This window comes from Patiria miniata, unplaced genomic scaffold (assembly GCF_015706575.1).
Source record: "Patiria miniata isolate m_02_andy unplaced genomic scaffold, ASM1570657v1 HiC_scaffold_19, whole genome shotgun sequence".
Taxonomy (NCBI): Eukaryota; Metazoa; Echinodermata; class Asteroidea; order Valvatida; family Asterinidae; genus Patiria; species Patiria miniata.
The window spans coordinates 4,411,972-4,434,186 of NW_024037057.1; the positions used below are offsets into that span (position 1 = coordinate 4,411,972).

The 22,215-nt window shown below is 40.2% G+C and overlaps 1 protein-coding gene across 1 annotated transcript; it reads right to left on the minus strand.

Annotated features, from left to right (window-relative positions):
* Nucleotides 1-1,037: 1,037 nt before the first annotated feature.
* LOC119726044 (trichohyalin-like) lies at nucleotides 1,038-11,699 on the minus strand. Its single transcript, XM_038197660.1, has 7 exons — nucleotides 8,225-11,699; nucleotides 7,435-7,695; nucleotides 6,162-6,400; nucleotides 4,881-4,979; nucleotides 3,590-3,773; nucleotides 2,006-2,140; nucleotides 1,038-1,207 (listed from the first exon to the last, which is right to left on the minus strand). The coding sequence occupies exons 1-7, from the start codon at nucleotides 11,697-11,699 to the stop codon at nucleotides 1,038-1,040; spliced, it is 4,563 nt and encodes a 1,520-aa protein (XP_038053588.1).
* Between the last annotated feature and the right edge of the window lie 10,516 nt (nucleotides 11,700-22,215).

Here is a 22,215-nt window from a genome sequence, read left to right on the forward strand (position 1 = left end):
GTCGTTCGAGACAGTATACGTGAAATCAAAAATATTATTACAATCATTATTATTTATTTTCAGAATTTCTGAATTTAGTAATTAATTATCTCATGTTTCACATTTTTGGCAAGCAACAGAACCGATGTTAAGCTGTCCTCGATTCTATTACGATGTCATTTACGCTGAGCCTTCATTGTAACTCTCAATTACAGTGAAATTAAATTGTCACAATTTCGATGTGCGTTGGATATTAATTGCTATCAATCTGTGAAGCAGGTACACAAATAATTCGACCCGTATAAAAAGGAGAGCAGAGAATGCTTACGATCTCCTTCCCAAGAATTATCAGAGGTCTACTTGTCTTTGTTACACACAGAGGATTGTTCAGGAGACAGTGTTGAATGATATACACTCCATGTGTCTGTATAATGTGTTCAGAGCCATACATTCTTTCACGACCTCCACACGGCCCCTACCTACATTCCAACCATTTTATTTGAGCTCCAAAACAAAAAAAACTGTAGAAACTCCGTTACCACAAATACTTCATCCGTGGATGGCGGGCTGCGATATTTTGACTTGTGAAGTTCAAGGTTGCTGCTATTATTCAGCAACCAAATGATACATTCTCAGAAATTTTATTTATCGAATATACATGTATTTTGTAAGCGCTATTTATGAAATTCGTACAATTATTAAAAAGGAGAAGCGTTACATTTCAGTTTACCGTGAATTTCACTAACCGCTTATTGACATCAATCAGAATACCCGCCTATTACAAAAGTTGTGTACCTATTAGTTATTGCTATATATATTCGGTCGAATGATTTTGAAAAAAAATGATTCAGTTTACAGCATGTTCCTCCCCCCCCCTCCCCCCCAGTCATGCTTCGATGTTATTCATGGCTTTCGAACAAGATGTCTGAATTCAATCAATATAGAAAGCCTCGTTCCCTGCGTTTGGTTGATGGCGTTTGGGCAAGTGACGTGAAACTTTTGACCTTGCTTGTGGATAGGAGCACAACTCGATCCAACTGCAAGACCATACTCGTGACTTAGAGACTGACTCGATCCAAATGATCAAACTCGTGCTCGCTCATCTTGTACTCATCTTCATCAGAAGAAGGGTCCTCTTCAGAGGAAGAGTCCTCATCAGGAGAAGAGTCCTCTTCAGAAGAAGAGCTCTCTTCAGAAGATCTAAGGACCTCTTCAGAAGAAGAGTCCTCTTCAGAAGAAAGATTTTCATCAGAAGAAGAGTCCTCTTCAAAAAAAAGGTCCTCTGCAGAAGAAAAGTCACTCCCCCATTCGTCATTGAACTCAAAATCCACTCCACTTCCCCATGACTCAGATATGTGTTTCTTATCTTCTTCTGTGAGCGCACATCCGCCCAATTTTAGGCTACTGACATGTTTCATTTGTGTCAGACTGGGAGCCCACGTTTTTGCAAATCCACTCAATGAATGATTTCCCACAAGGCTGAGGGATTGTACTCTTGACATTCCACTTAGTGCTGTAGCAATGGGTTCAATGTCAGTACTCTTCAATGAGCAATGAGTTAATCTTATTTCTGTCAGGCGCGTCAGGTTATGTAATGGTATGGTCCATAAATCTGTGGAACCAACCAGACCATCAATGTGATCAAGGCTCAAACTGACTAAATCTCTGCGATAACTGAATGACTGTAAAATATCCGCCATATCCTCACCGGTTAATGAGTACCTCTTAATGCTCAGTCCTATGCCATTATCGAGTGGTTTTACATGATTCTCTGTCTCAAAAAATCTACTGAAATTACAATCCACCAGATTCTCAAGGCGACTTACTGATTCAGCGATATATTTCACTTTGCGACTGTTAATGTTACAACCACGCATATCAAGCTTCTTTATGTGAATCATAGACAACAAACTAGCCGCCCACGTTTCTGCGTTACCACCCAATCCCTCATTGAACGAAAGATGAAGATCGGCCAAGTGGGGCATCTCCCCAACTGATGCTGCAATATGTGGTATATCTTGTTTACTTATGCCGCATGATGTTAACCCGAGTGATTTCAGGTGAATCATCGACTGCAAGCTAGCTGCCCACGTTTCTGCGTTACCACCCAATCCCTCATTGAACGAAAGATGAAGATCGGCCAAGTGGGGCATCTCCCCAACTGATGATGCAATATGTGGTATATCTTGTTTACTTATGCCGCATGATGTTAACCAGAGTGATTTCAGGTGTATCATCGACTGCAAGCTAGCTGCCCATGTTCCTGCGTTACCACCAAATCCATCATTGAATGAAAGGTCGAGATCGGTCAGGTTTGGTATTTGACCAGCAATGTGTTCAATGTCAGTGCTTTGCAGATAGCAATCTATTCCATTCAACTTCCGAAGTCCCGTCAGTTTTTGAAAGGGTGGTATCCAGATATCCGCGGAACCACCCAGACCATTAATGCGATCAAGGATCAAACTGACTAATTCTCTCCTATTACTGAATGACTGTAAAATATCCGCCATGTCCTCACCGGTTAGTGAGGACCTCTTAATGCTCAGTTGTATGCCATCATCGCATGTTTTTACGGAGAACCTACCAACATCACAATCCACAAGATTCCCTATGCAACTGACTGATTTAGCGAGACATTTTACATCCCGACTGTCTAAGTCACAACCCCTCATTTTGAGCTTTTCCAGGTGAATCATCGACTGTAAACTAGCCGCCCACGTTCCTGCGTTACCACCCAATCCCTTATTGTTTGAAAGGTTAAGATCGGTCAGGTTTGGTATTTGACCAGCAATGTGTTCAATGTCAGAACTTTGCAGTGAACAACGTCTTAAATTCAACTTCCGAAGTTTCGTCATGTTTTGTAAGGGTGGAGCCCAGATATCTGCGGAACCACCAAAACCATGAATGCCATCAACGATCAAACTGACTAAATTTCTCCATTTACCGAATGACTGTAAAATATCCGCCATATCCTCAACGGTTAATGAGGACATGTTAATGCTCAGTTGTATGCCATCATAGCGTGAATGTACAGATAAACTACCAAAATCACAATCCACCAGATTCCCCATGCGACTGACTGATTGAGCGACGCATTTTACATCCCGATTGTCTAAGTCACAATCTCTCATTTTGAGCTTTTTTAGGTGAATCATCGACTGCAAACTAGCCGCCCACGTTCCTGCGTTGCCATTCAGGTTCGAATTCTGTAAAAGGATCAAACTGACTAAATCTCTCCGAGTACTGAATGAATGTAACATATCCGCCATATCCTCAACGGTTAATGAGGACATCTTAATGCTCAGTTGTATGCCATCATCGCATGGCTGTACAGAGAAACTACCAAAATCACAGTCCACGAGATTCACCATGCGACTGACTGATTGAGCGACGCATTTTACATCATGACTGTTTAAGTCACAATCTCTCATTTTGAGCTTTTTCAGGTAAGTCATCGACTGCAAACTAGCCACCCACGTTCCTGCGTTACCACCCAGGTCCGGATTCTTTGAAATGTCAAGATCAACCAAGCTTGGTATTTGACTTAATGCTTCAGCAGGGTTTTCCATGTCAATCCTCTGCAATGAGAAATCTCTCAAACCCAACTCACAAAGTTCCGTCCGGTTTGGTAAGGTCGGGGGCCATATTTTCTGGGAACCACCAGGACCATGAATGCCATCAAGGATCAAACTGACTAAATCTCCCCGATTACTGAATGACTGTAAAATATCCACCATATCCTTGCCGGTTAGTGAGGAGCTCTGAATGCTCAGTTGTATGCCATCATCGCATGGCTGTACAGAGAAAATACCAACATCACAATCAACCAGATTCCCCATGCAACTTACTAATTGAGCGACGCAATTTACATCGCGACTGTTTAAGTCACAATCTGTCATTTTGAGCTTTTTCAGGTGAATCATCTTCTTCAAACTAGCCGCCCAAGTTCCTGCATTACCACCCAAGTTCGAATTCTTTAAAAGGTTAAGATCAGTTAATCTTGGTATTTGACCTAACGCTGCTGCAGGGTCTTTAATGTCAGTGCTTTGCAGTGAGAAATCTGTGAAATCATAGTCACAAAGTTCCGTCAGGTCTTTTAAGGGTGGGGGCAAGATACCTGCGGAACCACCCAGACCATGAGTGCCAACAAGGATCAAACTAACTAAATCTTCCCGATCACTGAATGACTGTAAAATATCCGTCATATCCTCGCCGGTTAGTGAGAAGCCCTTAATGCTCAGTTGTATGCCATCATCGCATGGCTGTACAGAAAAACTACCGAAATTACAATCCACGAGATTCCCCATGCGACTGACTGACTGAGCAACATATTTCATATCTCGAATGTCACAATCACTCATTTCGAGCTTCTTTAGATGAATCATTGACTGCAAACTAGGCGCCCACGTTTCGGCGTTACCACACAATCCATTATTGTCTGAAAGGTTAAGATCAGCCAGGTTTTGCATTTCGCCAACCCCTGATGCAATATGTGGTATGTCTTGTTCATTTATGTTGCATGATTTCAAATCAAGAGATTTTAAATGACTCATCGAATGTAAACTATACGCCCACGTATCTGCGTTATCACCTAAGTCTACATTGTATGATAGATCAAGAACGGCTAGGTTTGGCATCTTTCCAACCAATGATGCAATGTCGATTACATCGCGCGGTTTAAAGCCACATTCCACTAAACGGAGTGTTTTGAGGACTGCCCAGTCTTTGGCAGTCAAGTCACCTGCATTCTGATATGATGATAAAAGCTGGTAAACATTGCTACCACTTAGTGTGCATGAATCAAAACGCAATTCGTGCAGATTTTTTATTGCGGTCAAACGTGAAGCAAGGACATTACTCAAACTTGACAGGTCACACCTAGAAAATTTAACGCGACATACTGCATTGAGGTAATCCACTTCCAAGAGCTCTGTCTGCTCGGCCACATGCTGCATCAACCACACGAGAGAGTTCATTGAGTCGTTGCTATAGCTATCTATCTGCATAGATTCAGTGAAAAACGATTCAATGAAATCGTTTGATAACAAATCTGATGATTGACTTTCAAAGTAGCAACTTAGGGCCAATTTCTTCACTCCATCGTGATCTGGATTTTCGTGCAGCATCTGAAGTATACGAATTGCACATTGTTGATTGTCACCGCAGCAGAAGCGAAACACGTACTCAAAATTCATAGGATCCCGAATTTTATCGAGAATCTTCTGAAAGTTCCCATCGCCTTTGCTTAAAAGACTCTGACAGTACATAGCTGCGCAGTACTCTTGAATTGTCTTATGAATAAACTGCACGTTGTTGTGTTTTTCAAGCCACTTCATGACCCTCTTACTAGTGAGATTACCCGCTTGTAACGCTTTGTTAAGTACACTCTTCTCAAACTCTCCCTCTTGAAATGTAAGTCTCTGCTCTGGAGAAACAAGCCTTTGTAATGCAATTTTTCCGATTGCAATCACTACTTCCGATATTGCTTCTTCTGATACTTCAGACATCTTTCTTCGAAATATGTATCTAATTGCCTCACTGAACAACCTTGATAAAGTATCGGGTAGTGTTGCCTCTGCCCTCCATAAAACACACATTAGCAGGAGTAGCATAGGACTCCTTGCTAATTCAGACAGGACATCGGATGATTGAATCCTTTCAAGAAGTCCCCCAACCATGTGACGTTTTTTAGAAAAAAATTTGTTCACATACTCTTCAATATCTTCCATCCTAAAGCCGAGAACATTCACGTGTGTGAAAGGTTTAGTAATGAGTGATTTGCTTGTCAACTTAACAAGGTGGGATGGTCGTGTTGTTACGACTACAAAACATTCTTTGCCAACTTTTCGATTGAGCATTCTTAAAATGGGACCAAATTTCTTTGGTTCGAGTTTAGTTGTCCTAAATTCATCAAAACCGTCTATAAGAATGAGCACTCTACTACCATTGTTTTGAATGAATCCTTTCAAATCACGCTTGTTAACTTTTGTGTCGTCTGATAAAAGTTGATCAAAGACTGACTTAACAAGATGCGAAGTTTGGTCGAGAGCGGACATTTTCAAAACAAACAAAAGTGTGAACGTTTTGAGTGCAATACCTTTTGCCCAATCGTATGCAATTTTGTCAATAATAGTGGACTTGCCCAAGCCAGGTAATCCACACAAAATGACGCGTTTAATCACTTTCCTGTCTTTTTGTATGAGGAAAATGTCCCCGTACTCATTAACATACCCCTCAATGTCATCCTGGTCACCCTTTTCTAATTGCAACTCTGTATATATATCCATAATATGTTTCATGTCGTCATCGACCCAGGGTATTAACTGAACGTAGCTACCTGTGGTGGTATACCGGTCTTCTAATTCACTCCTGCACTGATCAGCAGCATCACTCGGATTGGATTGCGCTCTTCCCGTCTCGGCTGTTAAAAGAAAAGAGGCAACGTTAGGAGTGTATGTCAGCGGCGGCACTTGCAATGGGTTCAAATGGATTCATGATTTTTCTTCCTGTTGATGTTTCTTAAGGGTATTTTATTGGCTTGATATGGTTTTTTTTTGGTAAAATGCAATTGTTCTGGCAACGGGTATACAAAAATGTTATGTCTTGATTTCCCTCTTTCCCGAAAGTGCTCTTAGTGAATATTTTTTCTTCCGATCAGTCAAATTTGCTTGCCAATTAAGCAAAGTGCGAGGGTGGTCTACAAAGAACTAATTTACCGAACTGTGTCTTCTGGCAGAAGATAAAAGGACACTGACTTTTTGATTATCTACTAGCAACTATGTATTGGTATGTATTATACTACAGGCTACACATGCGCATCTCTAAGGAAGAAATTAATGCACCGCCATGATGGATGTTATACAAAGGATCTGTTTAGTCAGTATCTTAGTATGTTAGTAAAAGTAAGTCTTGTTGGATGTAGTTATTGTTGGATGCAGTTATTTGTGTCGTATCCCAGTAGGATCTCGTAGACTGCAGTTTCCTGTGCCCAGTTCGCCTTCAATATACACGTATGTCGAGTTGGTGGTTATGTAACACCAATAATAAACTGGTGGTTCCACATGTAACACCATAAACTAGACAAAAGTGCTATTAATTTAGAGGTCTGCCCGAACCCAAAAATCTTGAATGTAAGATTTTCCTGAAAAATCTTTGCAAATTGGGTCCCTTGTAAAAGCGTGCTGTTTAGGTTAATTCATTAACAGAAATCGTCATGCGAAATTCCGATACAAAAACTGATTTAATAGGATCTCATTCTGCCAATCGAATCACAACTAATTTATTGAGTTCCTCTTGCCACTATTTCATTAGTTTCATTAGTTTTAACACACTCGATAAGGCTGCGTTCCTGTCAAAATCCTTTTGGTACTTTTTCTTCGTGCACCAAAAATTTGTGAAATTTGTATGAAATGGAAGTGTACGATTTGCAAAACTTTCTTCAGTTACTGAGCGTACCTGATGTGCCCCGAACCAAGTCGTTCCTGCCTGAATCAATCAGAGCCTTCTCCAACGTCCGCCATGCTTCCGTGTAATTGTCCTGCTTTCTCCACCATGTGCTTAACATCTCAAAGCACTGCCTTACAACATCGTTGGAGTGATTAGCCCTAATGGTGCCAATGTGTTCTTTTGAACATTTCAAGCATAAGGCCAATTTTTCCCAGTCTGTTGCAATCTTCTCAGATTGTTTCCGGATGGCTCTGTCGTCAGGTCGAGTATCTATCAATGAATAAAATGCAAGTACACCATAAATAAAACGCGTACAGCTTTAGAAGTCATTATTATTGTTAGAATGTATTCTCTTGGAAAGACTGAGATAATCCTGAAAAAACAGGTTGTAACCTTCCAACTGTACTGCAAGAGACATGGAATTTTTATGACGCTATTTGAAATCATCTGACATACTAAATAGTTCAGTTTCATGATGTCTCATTCACGCATATATTTATATTAATGTTAAGGATTTTTACCAGTCTGACACAGAAAAAAATCTTCCTGCCACATTTCAGTCAATGTTTAGGAATCGAGAACAAGTCCACTCGCAGACCGGATACGTTCGCGCGCAAAAGGAACCATGAATTAGCCGTTTGCATCAGCCCAAATAAAGTCGTTACATCTTACTTTACACTTTAGATGAAACGAGCAATACATTTTAACAAAAATGTATACCTAACAGTACAAAGGGAAACAACGAATGAAATTCAGGGGAGAGAACATACAAAATATTGGATTCCGTGTAATTAGTTACCTGATCTGCTTTCTGTATCAGTCACTCCCACAGCCCCTCCCATTTGTACCTCTGGTTGAGAGTCGTCTCGATGACCAATTTCATCCCGTTTCGGTCTCTGGTCCTGAGATAATGAAGCCTCGTTCTGCTTTCTCTGTTCTTTGGCCCCTCCCACTTGTATCTCTGGTTGATGTTTATCTTGATAACTCTCTAATTGCCCATGCCTCGGTCCATGTACTTCCGATGACGTCGTCCCCTTTTGAGCGTTCTTCTCGAATTCCCTCATTTTCAGCTTTGTCTGTTGAAGCTCCTGACTCTGTCTATGTTCCTCATTAGATTGTTTTGTCTGTTTCTGCTTGCCCTGTTCTTGAAAAACTACTCCTTGTTCATGTAGCTGAGGTTTTTCTTGTTCAGCAACTTCCTCCTGTCCCGGTCTAGGTCTCTCAGTTGATGTACTTACTTTCTGCTTGTTCTGTTTTTGAGCCCCCTCCACATCTACCTCCGATTCAGGTTTGTCAAGATTACTTACTTCCTCCTGTCTAGGTTTCAGGTCCCCAGATGATGTAGTCATTTTCTGCTTGCTCTGTTCTTTAGCCTCTGCTGCTTGTACTGATGGTTTGCGTGTGTCTTGATGACCACCTTCCTCCTGCCTCGGTCTCTGGTCCTGAGATAATGAAGCCTCGTTCTGCTTTCTCTGTTTCTTTTCTGTTTTGTTTTCTTTGGCCCCTCCCACTTGTATCTCTGGTTGATGTTTATCTTGATAACTCTCTAATTGCCCATGCCTCGGTCCATGTACTTCCGATGACGTTGTCCCCTTTTGAGCGTTCTTCTCGAATTCCCTCAATTTCAGCTTTGTCTGTTGAAGCTCCTGAATCTGTCTATGTTCCTCATTAGATTGTTTTGTCTGTTTCTGCTTGCCCTGTTCTTGAAAAACTACTCCTTGTTCATGTAGCTGAGGTTTTTCTTGTTCAGCAACTTCCTCCTGTCCCGGTCTAGGTCTCTCAGTTGATGTACTTACTTTCTGCTTGCTTTGTTTTTGAGCTCCCTCCACATCTACCTCCGATTCAGGTTTGTCCTGATTACTTACTTCCTCCTGTCTAGGTTTCAGGTCCTCAGATGATGTAGTCATTTTCTGCTTGCTCTGTTCTTTAGCCTCTGCTGCTTGTACTGATGGTTTGCACGTGTCTCGATGACCACCTTCATCCTGCCTCGGTCTCTGTGCCTGAGATGATTTAGTCCCTTTCTGCGTGCTCCTTTCTTTAGTTGGAGCCACAAGAATCTCTGTTTGAGGTTTTTTTCGTTGACTAACTTCCTTTTGTCCCGTTCTCTGTCCCTCAGATGATGTAATCCCTGTCTTCTTGCTAGTTTTGTCTTGATTACCACAAAACTCCTCCTCATGTCGTCTGTTCTGTCCCTCAAGTGACATATACCCTTTCTGTTTGCTGTGATATTTAACCTTTTCAACTTGTTGCGGTTTATCTCGATAATCATCTAATTGGCCATGCCTCAATCCGCATTCTTTGGATGAAGTCATCTCCTTCTGAGCGTTCTTCTCAAATACCTGTAGTTTCTGCTTTTTCTGTGGAAGCTCGTGACTCGGTGTCCGTTTTTGTTTGACCTGTTTTTTAATAAGTTCTCCTTGTTCGTGTATCTGAGGTTTGTCTTGTTTAGCAAGTCTCTCCTCTCTTGATCTCTTTCCCTCAGGGACTGCAGTCTCTTTCTCATCGCTCCGTTTATTCGCCCCTCCCACTTGAACCTGTTGTTGACGTTTGTCTTGATGACCAACTTTCACCTTTCTCCATCTCTGAACCTCAGATGATGTAGTCGCTCTCTCCTGTACTGATGGTTTGGGTTTCTCTAGGTGACCAACTTCCTCCAGTCTTGGTCTCTGCTCTTCAGATGTTAAAGTCCTTTTCCGCTTTTTCCGTTTTTTAGCCCGTCCCACTTTCATTTCTTGTTCAGGTTCGTCTTGATACCCAACTTCCTCCTGTCTCAATCGCTGTCCCGCAGATATTGAAGTCAATTTCTGCGTGCTCTGTTTTTCAGCCCCTCTCTTTTGTACTGATTGTTTGGGTTTCTCTACATGACCAACTTCCTCCTGTCTCAATCTCTGTTTCTCAGATGTTGAAGTCCCTTTCCGCTCTCTCTGTTCCTTAGTCTCTCTGTCTTGTACTGATGGTTTGGGTTTCTCTAGATGACAAAGTTCCTTCTGGCTTTGTCTCTGTTCCTTAGATGGTGATATGCTTTTCCGCTTTCTCCGTGTTTTAGGCTGTCCCACTTTCATGTCTTGTTCAGGTTTGTCTCCATACCAAACTTTCTCCTGACTTGGTCTCTGTTCCTCAGATGTTGAAGATCGTTTCCGCTTCCTCCTTTTTTTAGCCCATCCCACTTTCATCTCTTGTGCAGGTTTGTCTCGATACCCACATTCCTCCTGTCTCAATTTCTGTTCATCAGATGTTGAAGTCCCTTTCTGCTCTCTCTGTTCTTTAGCCTCTCTCCCTTGTACTAATGGTTTAGATTTCTCTAGATGGCCAACTTTCTCCTGTCTCAATCGCTGTCCCGTAGATATTGAAGTCCATTTCTGCGTGCTCTGTTCTTCAGTCCTTCTCTTTTGTACTGATGGTTTGGGTTTCTCTACAAGACTTACTTCCTCCCGTCTTGGTCTCTGTTCTTCAGATGTTAAGGTCCCTTTTCGCTCTCTCTGTTTCTTCGCCTCTCTTTCTTGTATTGATGGTTTGGCTTTCTCTAGATGACCAAGTTCCTCCTGTCTCGATCTTTGTGCCTTAAATGTTGAAGTCCTTTTCCGCTTTCTTCGTTTTTTAGCCCGTCCAACTGTCACATCTGGCTCAGGTTTGTCTCGATATCCACATTCCTCCTGTCTCAATCTCTGTTCCTCAGATGTTGAAGCCCCTTTCTGCTCTCTCTGTTCTTTGGTCCCTTTCTCTTGTAGTGATGGTTTGGCTTTCTCTAGATGGCCAATTTCCTCCTGTCTCAATCTCCGCTCCTTAGATATTGAATTCATTTTCCGCTTTCTCCTTGTTTTAGCCCGTCCCACTTTCATCTCTTGTTCAGGTTCGTCTCGATACCCAACTGCCTCCTGTCCCTGTCTCTCAGATGATGTAGGCCTACATGCAGTATCTTTCTGCTTAGCCTGTTCTTTAGCCCCTCCCATCTGAACTTCTTGTCCGGATTTGTCTGGATGAAGCTGAAATTGTCCATGCCTCGTTCCGTGTTCTTCAGCTGATGTCATTACATTTTGAACATTCTTTTCAAATTCTTCTAGTTTCTGCTTTTTTTGTGGAAGCTCTTTACTCGGTCTCTGTTTCTCAATAGATTGCCATGTTCGTTTCTGCTTGCCCTGTTCTTTCACAAATACCCCTTGTTCAGGTATCTGAGGTTTGTCCTGTTCAGTAATTTCCTTCTGTCTTGGTCTCTGTCCACAGGATGTAGGCCCTTTCTGCATGTTCTGTTTCTTAACACCCTCCATTTGCCCCATTGTGTTAGGATTGACTAGATGACCAACTTCCTCCTGACGCGGTCTCTGACCCTCTGATGATGTAGTGCCTTTCTGTTTGTCTTGTTCTTTAGTCCCTCCTGTTTGTATTGATGTTCTGGCTTTCTCTTGGTTAACAATTTCTTCCTGTTTCATCCTCTGTCGCATATCTGATGGAATCATAAAAGCCAGCTCTTCACGCCCGATTGAATTTAACGCGTCTCTCAAACTTTGAAATCCTTCCTCGCGATTTGTTTGCTTTCTCCACCAAGAAAGCAGCATCTGAAGGCTCCTTTCTTTGTCGTTTTGAAAGGTGGTTTGGATTTCCTTGATTTCTGCTTCTTCATATCCCAGGGATTTGGCCAACTTATTCCAGCATGATTCGGTTTTTGAAGCCAAATCCCGGAAGAACGGATCATCAGCAAAATGTTTGCCTGCCAAACAAAAAGAAACCTTTTCGTAAGGACAAAAGTACAATGCATTTATCATTTTATTTATTATTTCACTTTCATTGAGTTGTCTATCTTTTTGGGAGGCAAATGCAGGGTAAGGTGAGACATTACAGCAGAGGAGGTGGCACATTAAGTTAGATCGCTCTTTTTCACATTAAGTTAGATCGGTTTTTGCACCTGTGCTCCTCATAATGCAAAACCCCCTTCCCCCCCCTAAAAAAGAAGAGGCTACAGGGTCAATCATGTTCTCATCATTGCACTTTCTAGGATACATTTTCAAATGCAGTTGCTTATGCCTTTCCCCCCGTGACTTACAGAGGAGGATGCGGTATCTCCGGCCCGTGAAGGTAAAAAGCCCGCAGGTTGTTCCCCATCTAGAAAGATACTGTACATGTTTTCCATGAGCATTTACCTTTTAGTCCACCGCCCAGGAGGCCATCGGTACACAGACGAAGTGAGATGTTCTCGTCCTGTTGAATTCCATAGTCGTGAAGTGTCAGCAAGTTACAGAGCTGTAAAACAATTTTTAATATCCTGATTTAACACACTCTTTGGAACCATTTTCATCATGAGACTAAATCGGTAGTGCTAAAACCAGCAAACTTTAGTGCTAAAACACCATTACACTGACATCAGAGGTAGCACTATTTAACATACACGAATGATGTATCAGAAGAGGTTATCACTAAAACCCACAATGCATGGCCTTTAATTCGATGGATTGTAATGGTCTTTTCGTTATGGGTACTTTTAAAATATGAAGCCAACCTTACCTCTAAATTACGAAATTTTCTTCGAATGAACAGTCTCTGTAGTTGAGACTGGACACCGAGTTTCTCCTGTATTTCCTGTTTCAAGGATGAGACAGATGTCTGTTGATCCGTTTGTAAACAAAGCGTAGTTGGTTTTTGCAGGAGGTGACTTCGAATGAAGACCTGCAGTGCCACATATCTGAAACTGTTAGAATGGAGGTTTTGCATTTTAAAGGCTTTTAAATATTTTTTTAAAAATTAAATCCATGAATTAGTCTTAAAACGTTCTCTATTAACACAAATTTTAAAGTGACGAAAGATGATTGTTTTCAAACGGAGTACAGTTTTACACAATGCAAATATTGATGAGTTTTATTGGCTTAGGTAATTGAAACACGAAGTGCATTACGAACAGGAGCGTTTAATCGTGTTTTACCTGATAAGCCGAGGTTTGTCTTGATCACCAACTTGTTCCTTCTTCAATTTCCCCTCCTCGGTTGATGCCGTCCCGCTCTGTTTGCTCTCCTCGTCAACTCCTGCATCTTGACGCCTTTCAGGCTCAGGTCCAACTGTCTCGTCTCTCGATTCGCTAGTTGCTGATGTAAGGAGGAAAACAGATTGTTTTAAACTATCTCTTATGTTTTGAAATTTACGTTCTAAATAAACAGTTTTTTTTATCAATCAGGGAGATTTTAATCGCTTATTTGTTAAAGAGTTCGGTAAAACAGCGGGGTACCACGTATTTTTTCTCTCCCACAATTATAGCGTCTAGTGTAAAGTTTAGTCTAAAATTACTCCTGAGTATAAGAAATTTGCTCGTTCGCATTTTAGCTCACCTGGTACATTTTGTGCCAAATCAGTCAACCCGATGACCTCCAATGCTCGTCTCAGCTTCTGAGCTGCTTCGTCGCGATCTGTCGTCTTTTCCCACCAAGTACGTAGCATGTTACGGCTCTCTTCAATGCTGCCTTCGTTGGTGGTTTGGATGTCTGCAATGTCCGCTTCTTCATATCCTAGGTGTTTGGCCACTTCCTTCCACGACGATTCAATTTTCGAGGACAAGTTCTTGAGGTACTCATCATTAATAATGCTTTTATCTGCCAAAAGGAATTTCAACTTGGCCTTCATTGAAACATTTCTTTGCGCGCCAAAGTCCGTATTGTTACCAACGTAAGCTTATTAACTACATCCACAACAAAAAGATACATTTTTTCTATATCCACGGCTCAACTAAAGAAAGCAAAATCACCGTAGGAGGTAGTTTATGCAGTTGTCATTTACCTTTTGGTACATCGTCGCAAGTCTGATCGTCTTTTGATAGTCGAAGAGAGATGATTTCATCATTGTTGACTCCATTCTCTTCAAGTGTGAGTAGGTCACAGAGCTAACATAAAAATAAGTTACAAATATAACTACGTTACAAAATATTTACGGAATTTATGGATTGTTTTGTATTCGTTTAAACGACTATCAAATTTACCTTCGTTTTGACCATGTTTGGTTTAGATAACTTGTGATTTACCTCTTATACAGTATACATAAATAGACAGTTATGTTAATCATGAACATTATTTTGAAGTTTTTGTACCCTGCATATATCCATTTTAACAATAGCCCTACGCGCAAATCTAATGTAGGCGTCCGTATATTGTAAATTGAAACATACCGACCTGAAAGTTCCGCCGGATGTACAGACGCTGACGCCGCGCCTCAAGACCAATCTGCTTTTCTATGAGCTCTTTTAGCGATTGAACGGATGTTCCTAGATCAAGTTGGAAGCTAAGTCTCTGAGGTGCATCATCGTTGGCATTTTCGGGAGTCTTGACGGAGAATTTGAGCTTCTGTTTCAGATTATTGATGACACTGTAATAAAAAAGGATCGTACAATATGTTTTTTTCTCTTTGGTAAATGTTTCAATTGAGATCCAGCAAAATACACTGAAAGTATTCGTTTTGGGGTCATCTTTGGTCGGTACAGTGATTGATTTTAAAAGACATTACTTTTGAAATGAAGACATAAACATCGACTCATTTGATGTGGCAATACACTTTCTATTTTCGGTCTAACGTAAAAGTTGAGAGAAACGTTGCCACGCCCAACCTTTCCTAGAAACTGTTGAATCATCCAATAAATGATGGGGTCGAGTAAAGTTTCAACAATATAGGTATATTGAATGAGTTTAATACACCTACTGGATTTGTTCAGCATTGCTTTAATATCCTCAGCCTCGATAACTGGTATTTAATACTAGGGGTGAATTTGAAGCAGAAGAAAACTTTGTAGCTGGTCGACATGGGGCTCAGTAGTATCCTAGTATACCATTTATAGTCCCGGATCCAGAACCCAAAAAATGAGTTAACCCTTCACAATTTCCTCCCCACAATATTTTTACATTTTTTAATGCAGTAAGACCTGCTGATTCAGAATCTGGACGGTGGATTCAAATTTGACCCGGCGAAAACGCATTTTTAGGTCAAAATCCAATATGGCCGCCATTTTCTCCAATTTTTTTTAAAATAAATTCATCAATAATCGACCAATTGAAGCCAAATTTTGCTCAGAATGTGACTCGCGGTAGATAATCATGTGTACAAAATTCAGAATTTTAGTAAAATCCAATATAGCGGCCATTTTTGCCCCCCCCCCCCTCCCTTAAAAAACGAGCAAAAAGAACACTTGCGGTTATAGTCCAAGACCCAGGGGTCCTTTACGTTTTCGGGAATGACCAAGTGTTTGGTGGGTATGTTGGGAAACACCTTGGATACACCATGGGGAATTCGAAGTGGCTAGTCTTATGGTCACCTGGTGGTGGACCTGGTTACCAGGAGCAGATATGTGACGTCACACAAGGAAATACAAAATATGGCCAATGTGCATTACTGAGAAGATTATGTGCCATGTTTGAGATTTAATTCCATTTCAAAGGAGTTCATGTCAATATGAGCATTTAGAATAGATGTCCAAGTAATTTGAATAGGATGGGTCTTTTTGACTCCAAGGACCATTTGATAATGCTACATGTAGTTTAGGTTTTTGTTGCCTAGCAACCACATCCTCCTTAGCAACGTCCATTTGGTGCCTGATTAACTTACTAAAAACGAACCTACAATGGGAATGACAAAGTATTTGGGGTTATTTATGAAAAGTTACACCTTGGGGTATTCGAATTGGCTAGTCTTACAGTAGTCTGGTGGTGTACCTGGATACCAGGGGCAGATATGCGACTCACGCAAGAATTAGATGAAAATTACGGCTGATGCACAACATTAAGAACGCAAGCTATGTTAAAGATTACTTACTTTTAAATGAATTCAGATCAACGGATTAACATTTAGAAGCAATGTGTAATTTGGATAATTTGGATAGAATATAAGACACCAAGGATCATTTAATCATATTTGTTTAAATGTTTGTTGCCTAGCAACCGCATCCTCCTTAGCAACAACCCTTTGGAGCCTGATTAACTTACTGAAAATGAATCTACAACGAAAATGACCAAGTAATTGTTGGTATTTCTTGTCCCAAAAAGGTAACCTTTCGGGATATTGAAATGGGTAGGTCTTACGGTTACCTGGTGGTGGACCTTGATGCCAGAAGTAATTACGTGACGTCACACAAGCAAATGAAAAAAATATGGCCTATGCGCAGCATTGTGAAAACTGCCCATGTTCAAGAATAATTTCCTTAATGAGTTCACATAAATAAAAGAACCCAAAAAGAGGAGATCTTTGGGTAATTTCAATAAGGTAGCCTATCTCCAGGACTATGTGATCATAATAATAATTATGTTCGTTGCCTAACAACAAGCTTCATTCCAAACAACAACCTGATTAACCTACAAACAATTAATCTACAACAGAAATCACTGAGTGTTAAGTGGATTTTTGGAAAGTTTACACCTTATATAGGGTATTCGAATTGGCTTTTCTTATGATTACCTGGATACTTTTCCCTGGCAAATTTGTTTCTTTCAGACTTTTAATATTTAAATATTACATTATCCTTATGAAAATATTCATAAACGTAATATAACGTTCATGATTATTCGTTTTTCAAAATGTGCCAACAATGAAACCACAATTGCGGTCAAATTGTATGTTGCACCTGGGGTCAATTAACATACAAATTTAGACCGCAAACGTCACAATTGAGTCGGAGGCTGGATGTTGGAACTTGGGAATTGAAACTGTTGATTGAGCAACACCAGACGGAGTAGGTCCAAATGCAATAGCAGATTAACTCACTCAAGAGGAAACAAGCGAGATACCGACAACTTCCCTTCGACAAATAACTCTTTCAATCTGGTTCCACACATGAGCTTTCCAACAACTCAAGCAATTCATGAGACGGAACTCACCAAGCTGCAATTCAGGGTGGGTCTAAAAGAATTGACCGAATTCAAAAAAAATGTTTTAAATATTTGTCCCCATTTTAATTTTAAAAAATAGAGATAAAGTACATCTTATCAACTTTTAACTGTGAAAAACTTCACGTAATTGCATACTCTATTACCACTTTATACCTATTTCAATAAAAAGATCACAAAAGTAGGCTGTCCCCCAAATGATCATTTACCGTTCTAGAGGGGCCGTATCATAAGTCCGACGCCTCATAGGTCCGACGCCTCATAAGTCCGAAATTTCGGACTTATGAGGCGTCGGACTTATGAGGCATACAATTTATTTATTCCGCCTCATAGGTCCGACGCCTCATAAGTCCGACGGCTTATAAGTCCGACAACGGAAAAACGAAGCGTTTAATTTGTCGGACTTACGAAGCGTCGGAGCTATGCGGCGTCGGACCTATGAGGCGTCGGACTTATGAGGCGTCGGAACTATGAGGCGTCGGACTTAGGGGCCTTTATTTGGTTAGGGGATGCGATTCTGTCGGACCTATGAGGCGTTGGACTTATGAGCGGACCCCGTTCTAGAAACTGATGAATACCCGTTGAGTAGTTGAAACATTGACATTTTCCTCCACCTTCATGCATGAACGAGGACTTGTAAAGGAAAACATACAAAATTCGACTTCAATATTTCGGTGGGAAAAGTTTACTTGTTCGTCATATTCGAAACTCACATGACGGTAAAAATAAGGTTTGCCTATATGAATGCTTATTTTTAATCTGTAATTCAAAATAAGCTCAACAGCTTCCAATGGCATTCCATGGGCAGCTATGAAAATGGGTAAGTTTAGTAAGCCATGCATAACCTCGGAGAGCATTGGTCAATTTCAGTAACTCTTTTTTTTTTTCAAATCATGTGTTCAAGAACATGCTCTATAAAGAAAATGCTTAAAACAAATTTTAATGATGTTTCAAATTTGATTGCTTTTTAATAAAACAATCAAATTTGTTACTCACACTGTATTCGATTGTTAAATCTGTTTGGTTATTTAAGTCGCAGAGCATAACTTATTTCGTAAAAAGCCTCATCCTGAGTGACTGCTGTGTGTTCCATTCTAAGTAAAGACTTGACATGCATACATTTACGGCATAATCATGGAGATTTTGTCATGAATTGGAAGATTCATGTACTTATTCCTATATGTTTATATAATGATGTACGGGGAGAATTATGTAAGACTGGGGTGAACAAAGTGAACAAAGATCCTTCCGCTGCGAAAACTCTTCGGCTTTTAAATTTAAGTCACGACTTTCCCAAAATGTTGATGCTTTATATCCATACAGAGTGGCACCGTATAAAAAAGAAAGTCTTTATAAAGCGCGCACCTGTAAAGAAAAATAGAAAAAAAGAAATAAGGTTACTATTCACGTAGATCACCATGATGTTAAAACTTGGCCAGGGGTCCCAACCCAGTGTGATACAGAATGATGTTACAAAGAAAACCCACTCCAGTTAGTAGAAGTAAGATTACTGGATACATCACTTGGAAAAAAAATAATGGACGGAATAAGTTAAAAAAAAAGAAAGACAACAACACTATATGCAGAGGTTAGAAAAAATTAAGATAACTGTACATTTTGTATACATGGACATCACCAACGAAGAAAAACATGGCCAGGGTTTCCCTTATTGGTGGGTAACCCATTGTGATAAAAGGATGTAAAAAAAAAAACATTATTGGCAGTGCTAAAATAATATTGAAACTATTACTGAATACATCACTGTCAAAAAAAAATGACCAGGGTTTTCCTATGGGTGGCTAACCCATAGATGTACCAAAAGGAAAAAAACACATGCATAGGTTACAAAAGTAGGAATGAGATCATTGTAGAAATCTCCATGACAAAAAAAACGCCAGGGTTTCTCCTGTCATACCTATCCTTAGCCCATTGATATACACAAAAGCAAAACCACTGCAGGCAAGATGAACAAATAGAATGATTAAACATTAAATAAGGTTCCCCCTTTGGTGGTGGAGCCATTGTTCAGAATTAAAGACGAGCATTAATAGCGTTCTAACTAAGCAAAAACCTAAATAACAAACAAGACAATTAAACAGCCGCTGCAGGAGTCTATCTAGTCCCACCCTGTCTTAGTGAGAATTATCATTGATATACAATTCTATTTTAGCAATGAAACAAATGTTCATTCTGAAAAATGAATCAGCTTTATTTGCAAAAAGAATGTGCAGAAATACTAACACGATTTATAACCATATCGACCCCCACACGAAAACATTGGATTGTTTGAGCAATGAAATTAAATAAATAGAACAGCAACAAAAAGACATATCATTTCTCATATAGGCCTAATTTAATAAAAATTACTTCGTATGTAAATATTTCAAGGCTGGCTGGCAACTACATTTCCTTTTTTTTTTCAATTTCCCCTATTTTCCCCCATGTTTGGAAAATAACACTCACCCAAATGGTTGTCACTCCAGTGTTATGTAGGCCCTAACAACTCAACTCAATCTAGGACTACTACTAAACAAACGTATAGCATTGATAAAAATAATGAAAACTAGGCTTATTAGAGTTTAATGAAGATTAATTGAGATTGCAAAAGTAAGTTTGGAATGATAAAAACTGAAAATGAAAAAGGTGTCCTAAACTACACAATCACACTGCAGATTTGACAAGTTAGGCCTAAACTAAAGGAAGTAACTAAAGTAGGCCTAGCCCTATGGGCCTTAATTAATTCATGACAATAATTTCTTACCATATTTGCTGTAAGGTGTGGTCTTCACTCTTTGGAGAAAGTTTTTCTTGTCACTTAAGTTTGATATTCACAAGACGATACAAAGTACGACTATCGGATACGAACTCTGCGCGCACCGCGTGAACACGATAACCACACCGATTGTCGCTGCGGAAACCCCGACCAGAAATGACAGATTCACGGTCAGCTCGCACGTGTAACGTGGAGCAATTTTTATTCATCTGTAGTGTTCTTTCAACACAGTTTTCCTACAAAAGACATTTTCTTGAAGATTTATAATGATTTAATAAGGCATGGTTCAAAGTGACATAATACAGGATCAACTTAATACTTAATACATCTCAAAACAGAGTCAAATTTCTTGGTCGTCTGTTGTAGAACTGCTTCTGCTACACTGCCATTTTCAAATTAACCTCCTTCCCATTCATTTGTCCCCACTGCGCTACTCGGTAGGGGAAGAGACACGTACGGCGCGCTCTTCGCGCTGACTATAGCAACGAGGTTGGCCGCATGCATTCACAGAGTCTGGTACCCAAAATAACGCGTTGTTAAACTAGCCTTTGTGAGAGGGGTACCGGACCATTTTATTCCTTATCGTTTACGTTGGATTTTCACTACGATTTTGTTCTGAAAAAGCACTTTCGCCGGGTTATTTTTTCTTCCACCGTCCCGATTCTTAATAAGAACAAATACACGAATCGTATACAAACAAGAAATGAAGGGGAGGAGATGGTGAAGGGTCAAACTTTTTTAAAGCGATTTTGGCATTCTGGATCCCGGACTATTAACAACGGTAACGGATTTTTTTTTTTAATTCTGTAGACTTTAAAATCAAATGGAAAAGGAGATTTTTGCAAACTCTCATCCAAACAGATTTGCTAAGTTACTGAGATAATAATAAATGTATATGATCCTTTTGAAGTTACAAAGCATCAAGGAACTTTAACAGCATTTAAAAAATTGTTTTAGAGCGATTTTAAGAGAATAATGTTTTGCTCTTTTGATATGATTGCTTGAATCAAACTAGAGTGGCAGTACAAATTGGTTGTTATACAAAATTCGAAAACAAACATGGAAGATGCGCTGATTTTGGCGGACATTTGGTAAATAAATTGTTAATACTGTAGCCATACTTGGAAATGCAGCATCACCTTCCAATTTGTTTTCTGAGTGCTCTTCAGTTCATGTTTTGGTGGAACTACCGACGATCAATCCCTTGGGAGTAGGCCAAGCCTGGAGATGGAAATTGAGTATAGGCCTCTGAATGATTTTAAAAATGTAACTCAATTCAAACTTGCCTTGGTAAAATTTGATCACAAAATGTTTGTTGTTGTTTTGGGGGCTACAGTTGTTTTAATGTAGATCGTTTGCGGGAATTCCCTTACCTTTCTGTCGCAGGTTTACTTCTAGGTTTGCGGGTATTTAATGATGATGATGTCCTTCTCTCATGGGAGTGGTACTGAGACGACGGTTTTCTGTATGGAAGCACAGAAAGAAACGCCTCCTTCCTACGCCTGCTGACTTTAGTCTTCCTGCTGACGAGTTTGGCGTTAGAGTGGTCGAACACGACGGCTGTTGCCTTAATGTAGGCATCCAAATCCTGAATGGTCTTTTGCGACATCTTGCCGTGTTGACGGTGAAGAAAGAAGTGAAGATTCACTCACAGAAAGAAAAATCAACCAGACGTTGTCAGAAGCCGTCCGTGTACTGGCAATATGCCCTACTGCAATGGATTGTATGTAAATCAGCTATACGCCCCATAAGTAAACATGGACTTTAACTAGCTATGCAAAATGCGCATAATTCTCGTGTCGGTAATGAACCCTTTCAAGGTAGAACAGACTATACATGACCTGGTCTTGTTTGAACTGGTTAGTACATGACGAGGCAGGACACCAGATCATTGGTTTATCTTTGGATTCTTTCCAAGCCACGGATTCGTCTCCAGCTTTGGCTTCGTCTCTGACTTGAGGATCATTCTAGGAGTGTATTTTTAATGTCAACAGCAAATGGATATTCTTCCAAGTTTGGTTTCATATTATAATTTCTCATGCTGTTGATGAAACAGAACAAGGGCCCGGATAGAGGCTGATTCCCCTAAGTCAGGGGCCTCAAACTCTCCCGAAACCAAAGCAGAACCGAAGCCGTGCACTGGAAACCCATGATTATTTGACTTTATCTAGACAG

Bases quoted from the DNA above. Each gene is read 5' to 3' on its own strand.
- LOC119726044 (XM_038197660.1), bottom strand. From the start codon at position 11,699: ATGGGGCAAATGGAGGGTGTTAAGAAACAGAACATGCAGAAAGGGCCT. The intron at 3,774-4,880 runs GTATGTCGCGTT...TTCTCTGTACAG, and splicing joins AAGTGGATTACCTCAATGCA to CCATGCGATGATGGCATACA. The intron at 2,141-3,589 runs GTGAGTTGGGTT...TTGCATCATCAG, and splicing joins ACCAAACCGGACGGAACTTT to TTGGGGAGATGCCCCACTTG.